Genomic DNA, 10,151 nt, shown 5'->3' on the forward strand with positions numbered 1-10,151 from the left:
GTCGAAGCGTAGTTTTCATATGGATATCAAACATAATTTTGATTTCATGCAAGGGTCTAGATTAAAAATTGGTTTGGCTATTTCAAGATTTTGCCTACGAATTCCTCAAATTTATGTTCCTAGCGAAAGGATGAAGTTACAATGAGCGGGAAGTAGAACTAGAACCGAGTTTAGATCTAGAGAAAACTAAAACTTTGGCTGGAAAATCCCCACAGATGGCGCCAAATTGTTTGACTAAAAAATTTTAGGCCTTTTTTGTTAAACGAATTTAAGAAGAAGATAGAGGGTAAATCTTAGCCAAAGACAAACACTTCTAGATCAGGAATCACAAACAGGTATAAACCATTATAGTTGAACGTGAAAGGCCAATATAGTCCCGCTTGTACTCCACAATATAATGAAAGATGACAATTTACGTAATATCAAATGGAAAAGAGAAATAGCAACAGAAACGATTCACCCGACTGTGGGCTAGACAGATATGTATTTTCTTGAGAATGTTGAATTACAAATGAATACCAAGATTCTAAGCTCTTTTCTCCTTTTGGCGATGGGTCTGAGGTCATGGACCATCTTTCCTCTCCGAAAGGTGTGTTCTTGGATCTTTGGACTGCCGCCCTCCCCCCTGTTACTCTCTCTCCTAGTATTTATATAAAACACTTTTATTACCCATCGGTCCTTAACCAGTGTACCCACATCTTTTGAATATCCTGTGGAATAATCCTTTAAAATGGCTAAGTGTCGAACTAGCCGTACGAGCCTCATGAGTGCTCGACTACAGCCATAGCCGGACTGCTTGTCGGTGTGTTGCTTCCTAAACGTGACTTCGGCTTGACCGATCCCAGGTCGTTCTCCCTTAAGTAGACTTCTTTTGATCAGATTTTGACCCATACAATCGAGGGGAAGAAAACAGTCAATTATATGAAGAATTACTTATTTTCAATCAAGGTTGGATGGTATCAAGCTATATAATTGGAACCTCTTGAATTCTTTTTTTGAGCCCAAAATAAATAAATAAAATGGAATAGCTAGGTAGGAAATCTTGAGCACTGAATAAGGATTAAAGTTATACGACAAATGATAATTACATGGGTCATCATGCATGGATTGCCTACATTAAAGCAAGGTACTTTTTTCTAATTTGATACTTTTATCTAAGTATTACTAATCCGCGTATTATAATTTTACATTTTGGCCGTATAAAATAATACATGGCTTGGTACATAAAGTAATATACGCATTCTAATTACTGTATAAGGTGTCTCTAAAACCATATCCTAATGTAGCCCCAATAGCACTGGATGTACTTTTTTGTTTCAATACAGTGGCAAGAATTTCATACTTATAGTTTTTATTCTAAGGACTCTAAACGACTAGTATTTGTAATCTTATATAACTACATAATCAATTTCCTAACAAAAATGGCAAAGTGAATACTGATTTTTTTTCTGGGTGAAAAAAGTACACCAATGATTCCTAAGATCTTTCAAGTTTCAAAGGTAGGGCCCTTATGATAAAAACTATTACGTAGAAATTACTCCGGTAGCCACCTTAAATGATTGCTATTTGGGAATTAATCAATGTTTCTTGAATTTTAATTTTTCTATTCAAATTTTCGGGGCACAAATATCTTGAATTGTCCTGAAATTTAAAATTTTTAGTTCAAATTTTCAGAAACAAATACTGGTTAATCCCTAAATAGCAGCCCTAAAATTGACTGTTTGTGTACTTCTCCCAACTATTACATCAGATAAGGTTAATTTTAATAATGGTCCATAAAAAATATGTGGACAGACGTAATATCTCTTTAAATTTAGTTACTGGAAAAACGAAAAATAAGTTAGTAATGATTTTGGACAAACGAGTTAAACTATGTATATCTCTCTTGTACATTGTCTCAACTCTTAGTGACAAACTGGATAAACTTTTCAATTGAAAATGACATCAGTTGTCCATACAACATATGAGTTTGTTTCCAAGCTCTAATGATGAATCTTCAAAAAAAAAAAAAAAAAAAAATGAAAATGAAGTTGCATGCAAGCAAAACGCTTCGAATATTTCCAACTAAATTTCATATACGTATTTTTCAGTTCCTTCTTTCCCCACCAAGAAAATGTCCATTTATAAGAAATAGAACTATTCACAAAGCCAAATTACATCAGCCAAAGCAATTCCTTTCCGGTGCTTCCAAGGAGTGTCGTGCTATGGATGCGATCCTCTCATCCATAATTAAAGGTTTCGAATTTGAGTCTTGGGAATGGAAAAAATACTACTTCTTTAATAGATCCTAACAAGGCAGCATGAATCTGAATTAGTGAGGAAGTAAATTTTCGTACCTAATGATTAAAAAGAAAATTATGTGCATGGACCCAAGACTTCTTTGAAATCCTTGTGTCGGTCGATCTTCAAATTGTTATTTTTTAACCTCGTCCATAAATATATGTACAAATATAAATGACAAGTCGTCCAAATGCACTAAATTTCCTCTTCTATCATCTTACGTCTTCTTTCAGGATTGAAAAATTTGTTCTTTTACTGTCTAAGAAAAGGTCGTGGAAGGTGGAAACCTCATGCAGAAAATTGTTAAAGCTCTTTCTTTTTATTCAAACTTTTTAAATTCTTTTGACATTAAAGAATAACTGATTCTTTAGAAGAAAATGACTGTCAAACATAAAAAGAAGTGGTCCAATCTCACATGACCACAGTGCTGAATTTGAGGTTGCAAGAAAGGTTCGATTAATATAAACTGTTGATGAAAGCTCCCCTATATATCCTCGTATCAAATAGCGAAACCTGTCCAATACTCCTGTTTGTGAAGGAAACTCATCCTAAATGACTCTGACTCACAAAACTCATCATAAATATATAATACTGTCCTAAGTCTTGTAGGACTGGTGAGTATTAATATATATACCCGATAGAATAGCCAAAGTGTGATTATAAAGACAAATTACTACTCTTAGCTACAAGTTTAAGGAGTAATTCTTATTTATCTTATGCTTTAGCAATTCTTCTTCCTCCTTTTCCCTTGAAAGTTAGAATAATTATATAGAGCCCAGAGATATCTTAAGATCCAATCCAAAAACATCACCTAAATTTGCGTAAAAACCACTTAATTGCCTCACCTAGCTTCTTCCTTCTCTCTAGCTCTTGGACCTCGAATTCTAAGTATGACATCTCTCTAGCTAGACTTCTTGAGATTATATATTAGCCTTGATATTTAGTTCTCAAACATTGGTTATGAAGATTACCAATCCCATCTCCATACATTCTGAACATAGTCTCAGCTATAAGGTGACAAGTGATGATGTCCATCTCATTGAAGAAGTATTAGGCATGTGCCTAATAAGAGTTTTCTTTGGTTTGGTAGCCAACCTTGTTGACTTGGTTTGGTTGGTAGCCAACCTTGTTGAATTTCTTTGGTTTGGTAGCCAACTTTGTTGAATTGTGAAAAATGTGTGTAAATTGTCAAATATTGTAGGCTTTAGAGGGTGAAGCTTTGGCTATAAAAGGAGAGCTTCAACTCTCATTTCTTCACACCAACAAAGAGAGAAAGAAAGAGTGAGGTTTCACAGACAAGGTATAAGAAAATAGTCTGTGAGGAAAATAGAGAGTGAGCGATATTGTAGTGAGGTGGGAATATCAAAAGAGGGTTATTTCTTTTGAGTGTTGTAGTGGTCTTTGGAGTATTTACCTCCGACCTACAAAGTGTAAAATTCCTTACTATAGTGATATCAGTTGCTCCTCTCGGGGTCGTGGTTTTTTTCCCTTATTCAGAAGGGTTTTCCACGTAAAAATCTTGGTGTCATTGTTACTCTTTTATTCTTGTTAATTACCGTATCTCGGTGCTACATTATTATTCCGCTTTATTACCGTGAATATTATTTTGGTAAGGGGTTTATTCCCAACAACTGGTATCAGAGCACAGGTTCTGCTCGTTCACTGAAATAGTATTCACTGTCGGTAGTACTATACTTGGTGAAAAATAAAAATGTCCGGAGTAAAGTACGAGGTAGCAAAATTCAATGGAGATAACGGTTTCTCAACATGGCAAAGAAGGATGAGAGATCTGCTCATCCAACAAGGATTACACAAGGTTCTAGATGTTGATTCCAAAAAGCCTGATACCATGAAAGCTGAGGATTGGGCTGACTTGGATGAAAGAGCTGCTAGTGCAATCAGGTTGCACTTATCAGATGATGTGGTAAATAACATCATTGATGAAGACACTGCACGTGGAATTTGGACAAGGTTGGAAAGCCTATACATGTCCAAAACGCTGACAAATAAATTGTACCTGAAGAAGCAGTTATACGCCCTACACATGAGTGAAGGTACGAATTTTTTGTCACATTTAAATGTGTTTAACGGACTAATCACACAGCTTGCCAACCTCGGAGTGAAAATCGAGGAAGAAGATAAAGCCATCTTGCTATTGAACTCGTTGCCATCTTCGTACGATAACTTGGCAACAACCATCTTGCATGGTAAGACTACTATTGAGTTGAAAGATGTCACATCGGCTCTTCTACTCAATGAGAAGATGAGAAAGAAGCCTGAAAATCAAGGACAGGCTCTCATCACAGAAGGTAGAGGCAGGAGTTATCAAAGGAGTTCGAACAACTATGGTAGATCCGGAGCTCGTGGGAAGTCAAAGAACCGATCCAAATCAAGAGTCAGAAATTGCTACAACTGTAATCAACCAGGTCACTTCAAAAGAGATTGCCCAAATCCAAGGAAGGGCAAAGGTGAAACCAGTGGCCAGAAGAATGACGACAACACAGCCGCCATGGTGCAAAATAATGATAATGTTGTCCTCTTTATAAATGAGGAAGAGGAATGCATGCACCTGTCAGGTTCAGAGTCGGAATGGGTGGTTGACACAGCGGCATCTCACCATGCCACACCGGTAAGAGATCTTTTTTGCAGATATGTAGCAGGTGATTTCGGCACAGTGAAAATGGGTAACACAAGTTACTCAAAGATTGCGGGGATTGGTGACATTTGTATCAAGACAAATGTCGGATGCACATTGGTTCTAAAGGATGTGCGGCATGTACCTGATTTGCGGATGAACTTGATCTCTGGAATTGCTTTAGACCGAGATGGATACGAGAGTTATTTTGCAAATCAAAAGTGGAGACTCACTAAGGGATCATTGGTGATTGCAAAGGGAGTTGCTCGTGGCACGTTGTACAGGACAAATGCAGAAATATGCCAAGGTGAATTGAACGCGACACAGGATGAGATTTCTGTAGATTTATGGCACAAAAGAATGGGTCATATGAGCGAGAAAGGATTGCAGATTCTTGCCAAGAAATCACTCATTTCTTATGCCAAAGGTACAACTGTAAAACCTTGTGACTACTGTTTATTTGGTAAGCAGCATAGAGTCTCATTTCAGACATCGTCTGAAAGAAAATTGAATATACTTGATTTAGTATATTCTGATGTTTGCGGCCCAATGGAAATTGAATCAATGGGCGGTAACAAATATTTTGTTACTTTTATTGATGATGCTTCACGAAAATTATGGGTTTATATTTTAAAAACCAAAGATCAGGTGTTTCAAGTTTTCCAGAAGTTTCATGCTCTAGTAGAAAGGGAGACGGGTCGAAAGCTAAAGCGTCTCCGAAGTGACAATGGAGGTGAGTACACTTCAAGGGAATTTGAAGAGTATTGTTCAAGTCATGGGATCAGACATGAAAAGACAGTTCCTGGAACCCCACAGCACAATGGCGTAGCCGAGAGGATGAACCGCACCATTGTGGAGAAGGTGAGAAGCATGCTCAGAATGGCTAAACTGCCTAAGTCATTCTGGGGTGAAGCAGTTCAGACAGCCTGTTACCTGATCAATAGGAGTCCATCAGTTCCGTTGGCGTTTGAAATCCCAGAGAGAGTCTGGACCAACAAGGAGGTGTCCTACTCGCATCTGAAGGTGTTCGGTTGCAGAGCTTTTGCACATGTACCAAAAGAGCAGAGAACAAAGCTGGATGATAAATCTATTCTCTGCATATTTATCGGATATGGAGATGAAGAGTTCGGGTACAGACTGTGGGATCCTGTAAAGAAGAAGGTCATCAGAAGTAGAGATGTAGTCTTCCGAGAAAGTGAAGTTGGAACTGCTGCTGATATGTCAGAAAAGGCGAAGAATGGTATAATTCCTAACTTTGTTACTATTCCTTCTACTTCTAACAATCCCACAAGTGCAGAAAGTACGACCGACGAGGTTGCCGAGCAGGGGGAGCAACCTGGTGAGGTTATTGAGCAGGGGGAGCAACTTGATGAAGGTGTCGAGGAAGTGGAGCACCCCACTCAGGGAGAAGAACAACCTCAACCTCTGAGGAGATCAGAGAGGCCAAGGGTAGAGTCATGCAGGTATCCTTCCACAGAGTATGTCCTCATCAGTGATGAGGGGGAGCCAGAAAGTCTTAAGGAGGTGTTGTCCCATCCAGAAAAGAACCAGTGGATGAAAGCTATGCAAGAAGAGATGGAATCTCTACAGAAAAATGGCACATACAAGCTGGTTGAACTTCCAAAGGGTAAAAGATCACTCAAATGCAAATGGATCTTTAAACTCAAGAAAGATGGAAATGGCAAGCTGGTCAGATACAAAGCTCGATTGGTGGTTAAAGGCTTCGAACAAAAGAAAGGTATTGATTTTGACGAAATTTTCTCACCTGTTGTCAAAATGACTTCTATTCGAACAATTTTGAGCTTAGCAGCTAGCCTAGATCTTGAAGTGGAGCAGTTGGATGTGAAAACTGCATTTCTTCATGGAGATTTGGAAGAGGAGATTTATATGGAGCAGCCAGAAGGATTTGAAGTAGCTGGAAAGAAACACATGGTGTGCAAATTGAATAAGAGTCTTTATGGATTGAAGCAGGCACCAAGGCAGTGGTACATGAAGTTTGATTCATTCATGAAAAGTCAAACATACCTAAAGACCTATTCTGATCCATGTGTATACTTCAAAAGATTTTCTGAGAATAACTTTATTATATTGTTGTTGTATGTGGATGACATGTTAATTGTAGGAAAAGACAAGGGGTTGATAGCAAAGTTGAAAGGAGATCTGTCCAAGTCATTTGATATGAAGGACTTGGGCCCAGCACAACAAATTCTAGGGATGAAGATAGTTCGAGAGAGAACAAGTAGAAAGTTGTGGCTATCTCAGGAGAAGTACATTGAACGTGTACTAGAACGCTTCAACATGAAGAATGCTAAGCCAGTCAGCACACCTCTTGCTGGTCATCTAAAGTTGAGTAAGAAGATTTGTCCTACAACAGTGGAGGAGAAAGGGAACATGGCTAAAGTTCCTTATGCTTCAGCAGTCGGAAGCTTGATGTATGCAATGGTATGTACTAGACCTGATATTGCTCACGCAGTTGGTGTTGTCAGCAGGTTTCTTGAAAATCCTGGAAAGGAACATTGGGAAGCAGTCAAGTGGATACTCAGGTACCTGAGAGGTACCACGGGAGATTGTTTGTGCTTTGGAGGATCTGATCCAATCTTGAAGGGCTATACAGATGCTGATATGGCAGGTGACATTGACAACAGAAAATCTACTACTGGATATTTATTTACATTTTCAGGGGGAGCTATATCATGGCAGTCTAAGTTGCAGAAGTGCGTTGCACTTTCAACAACTGAAGCAGAGTACATTGCCGCTACAGAAACTGGCAAGGAGATGATATGGCTCAAGCGATTCCTTCAAGAGCTTGGATTGCATCAGAAGGAGTATGTCGTCTATTGTGACAGTCAAAGTGCAATAGACCTTAGCAAGAACTCTATGTACCATGCAAGGACCAAACACATTGATGTGAGATATCATTGGATTCGAGAAATGGTAGATGATGAATCTCTAAAAGTCTTGAAGATTTCTACAAGTGAGAATCCCGCAGATATGCTGACCAAGGTGGTACCAAGGAACAAGTTCGAGCTATGCAAAGAACTTGTCGGCATGCATTCAAACTAGAAGACAGTGCTACCTCCTCTGGATGAATGAGACTGGAGGGGGAGATTGATGATGTCCATCTCATTGAAGAAGTATTAGGCATGTGCCTAATAAGAGTTTTCTTTGGTTTGGTAGCCAACCTTGTTGACTTGGTTTGGTTGGTAGCCAACCTTGTTGAATTTCTTTGGTTTGGTAGCCAACTTTGTTGAATTGTGAAAAATGTGTGTAAATTGTCAAATATTGTAGGCTTTAGAGGGTGAAGCTTTGGCTATAAAAGGAGAGCTTCAACTCTCATTTCTTCACACCAACAAAGAGAGAAAGAAAGAGTGAGGTTTCACAGACAAGGTATAAGAAAATAGTCTGTGAGGAAAATAGAGAGTGAGCGATATTGTAGTGAGGTGGGAATATCAAAAGAGGGTTATTTCTTTTGAGTGTTGTAGTGGTCTTTGGAGTATTTACCTCCGACCTACAAAGTGTAAAATTCCTTACTATAGTGATATCAGTTGCTCCTCTCGGGGTCGTGGTTTTTTTTCCCTTATTCAGAAGGGTTTTCCACGTAAAAATCTTGGTGTCATTGTTACTCTTTTATTCTTGTTAATTACCGTATCTCGGTGCTACATTATTATTCCGCTTTATTACCGTGAATATTATTTTGGTAAGGGGTTTATTCCCAACAACTGGTATCAGAGCTAAAACTTGTGGAAAACCTTAGGCTGCATAGTCAATGGGACGCCATTCTGTTTTTGTTAAGGAGAAGCTAAGGAAAGGATTGTGGTCACCAGAAGAAGATGAAAAATTGTACAATTATATAACCAAATTTGGCGTTGGCTGCTGGAGTTCAGTCCCTAAGCTGGCTGGTATTATATTTTCCATTTCATTCCTCTAAACTGTTGAATTTTCCTTTTCCTCTTCTTGGCATAGAACGGAAGTGAAAAGAAACTTTTCTGTGTGGAGAAATTCTTGCAGGTCTGCAAAGATGTGGAAAGAGTTGCAGGTTGAGATGGATAAACTACTTGAGGCCTAATCTTAAAAGAGGAATGTTCTCACAGGAAGAAGAGGATATCATCCTTAATCTCCATGAAGTTCTTGGAAACAGGTCTTTCATGTTATTTAAACTCAAAAAGAATTAGAGCTCGAGTGTTTTGCTGTTTCTTTTTTATATTTGTACTCCCTTTTGTGTATTCAAATTTCTTTTTTGTCTTCTTTGTAAATTCCAGATGGGCACAGATTGCAGCACAATTACCAGGGAGAACAGATAATGAGATAAAGAATTTCTGGAATTCATATCTAAAGAAGAAGCTAATAAAGCAAGGGATTGATCCAAACACCCACCAGCCACTAAGTGAAAATCAAGTAAGAAATGAGACAGACTGTACAGATAAGGCCTCAATGTTGCTGATACCACAGCTCCCGAGTATGTCAATTTCAGCTAACATGGAGCAACCTTTTCACCTTAGTGAAACAAGTGTCGACTGTGAAGCAAATAGACAATTAACAGAAGCTTCAAGAAACCAACTTGTGAGCAAACAAGTGTTTGATCCTCTGTTTCTGTTTGAATTCCAAGCAAATGTGGATCCAAGTGAGTACAATTCAGAACTGTTAGGTCAATCCCAGCAAAATCTGAGACCTTATGATCATCAGAACCAAATTGAGGGAAATCCAAATTTTGGCTTTTGCTCAATGCCAAGTTTAACAAATTTTGAACATGGACACATGACAGAAACTGAATTTTCCGACAGCTCAAGTTCAAGAATGAGTTTATTATATACAAGTGAAGCCAAAGAGAGCTCAAGCAATAGTTCAACTATGAATAACAATCATAATGCTGCTGAAATTCAGATGAATGACATGTTGGGAAATCCTCAAGACCTGTCATGGGATTCTGAGAACAAAATAGATTCTCTGTTTCAGTATCCTTACAGTGGGATCAAGAATGAAGAAGATTTCAGTAATAACCCATTAAGTTCCTTATCGGAAGATACATGTGGAGAAAATCTTGTCTTCCACCATATCTAAGATGTAAACTCGATCTTCTCTTTTTATTTTTCGAATCTACTTCTTATATCCGTACAATTATACAAAACTGAACTCAAGAGGACTTTGAGGTGAGAATCTTCTCTTCTCCCTTTTTCTTTTCTACTTCTTTGAAAAGTTCTGGTCAAATTTCAATTCTTTACTATCGTATTATCTCAAG

The 10,151-nt window shown here is 38.2% G+C and overlaps 1 protein-coding gene across 2 annotated transcripts; it reads left to right on the top strand.

The window, feature by feature from the left end:
- Positions 1-8,653: 8,653 nt before the first annotated feature.
- On the top strand, positions 8,654-10,093 carry LOC107795033 (uncharacterized). 2 transcript variants are annotated; one of them, XM_016617595.2, is made up of 3 exons: positions 8,654-8,814; positions 8,912-9,053; positions 9,175-10,093. In XM_016617595.2, the coding sequence occupies exons 1-3, from the start codon at positions 8,682-8,684 to the stop codon at positions 9,971-9,973; spliced, it is 1,074 nt and encodes a 357-aa protein (XP_016473081.1). In that variant the 5' UTR covers positions 8,654-8,681; the 3' UTR covers positions 9,974-10,093. The 2 variants fall into 2 exon arrangements, with proteins under 2 accessions (XP_016473081.1, XP_016473082.1); XM_016617596.2 differs by having other exon boundaries at positions 8,924-9,053.
- The last annotated feature ends 58 nt before the right edge of the window (positions 10,094-10,151 follow it).

This window comes from Nicotiana tabacum, chromosome 8 (assembly GCF_000715075.1).
Source record: "Nicotiana tabacum cultivar K326 chromosome 8, ASM71507v2, whole genome shotgun sequence".
In the NCBI taxonomy this organism is placed as follows: domain Eukaryota; kingdom Viridiplantae; phylum Streptophyta; class Magnoliopsida; order Solanales; family Solanaceae; genus Nicotiana; species Nicotiana tabacum.

What these genes read in the sequence shown, in the direction of transcription:
- LOC107795033 (XM_016617595.2), top strand. Translation starts at nt 8,682, where the DNA reads ATGGGACGCCATTCTGTTTTTGTTAAGGAGAAGCTAAGGAAAGGATTG. An exon ending in TTCAGTCCCTAAGCTGGCTG is followed by an intron (nt 8,815 to 8,911) that starts GTATTATATTTT and finishes TTCTGTGTGGAG; the next exon opens with AAATTCTTGCAGGTCTGCAA. An exon ending in CATGAAGTTCTTGGAAACAG is followed by an intron (nt 9,054 to 9,174) that starts GTCTTTCATGTT and finishes TGTAAATTCCAG; the next exon opens with ATGGGCACAGATTGCAGCAC.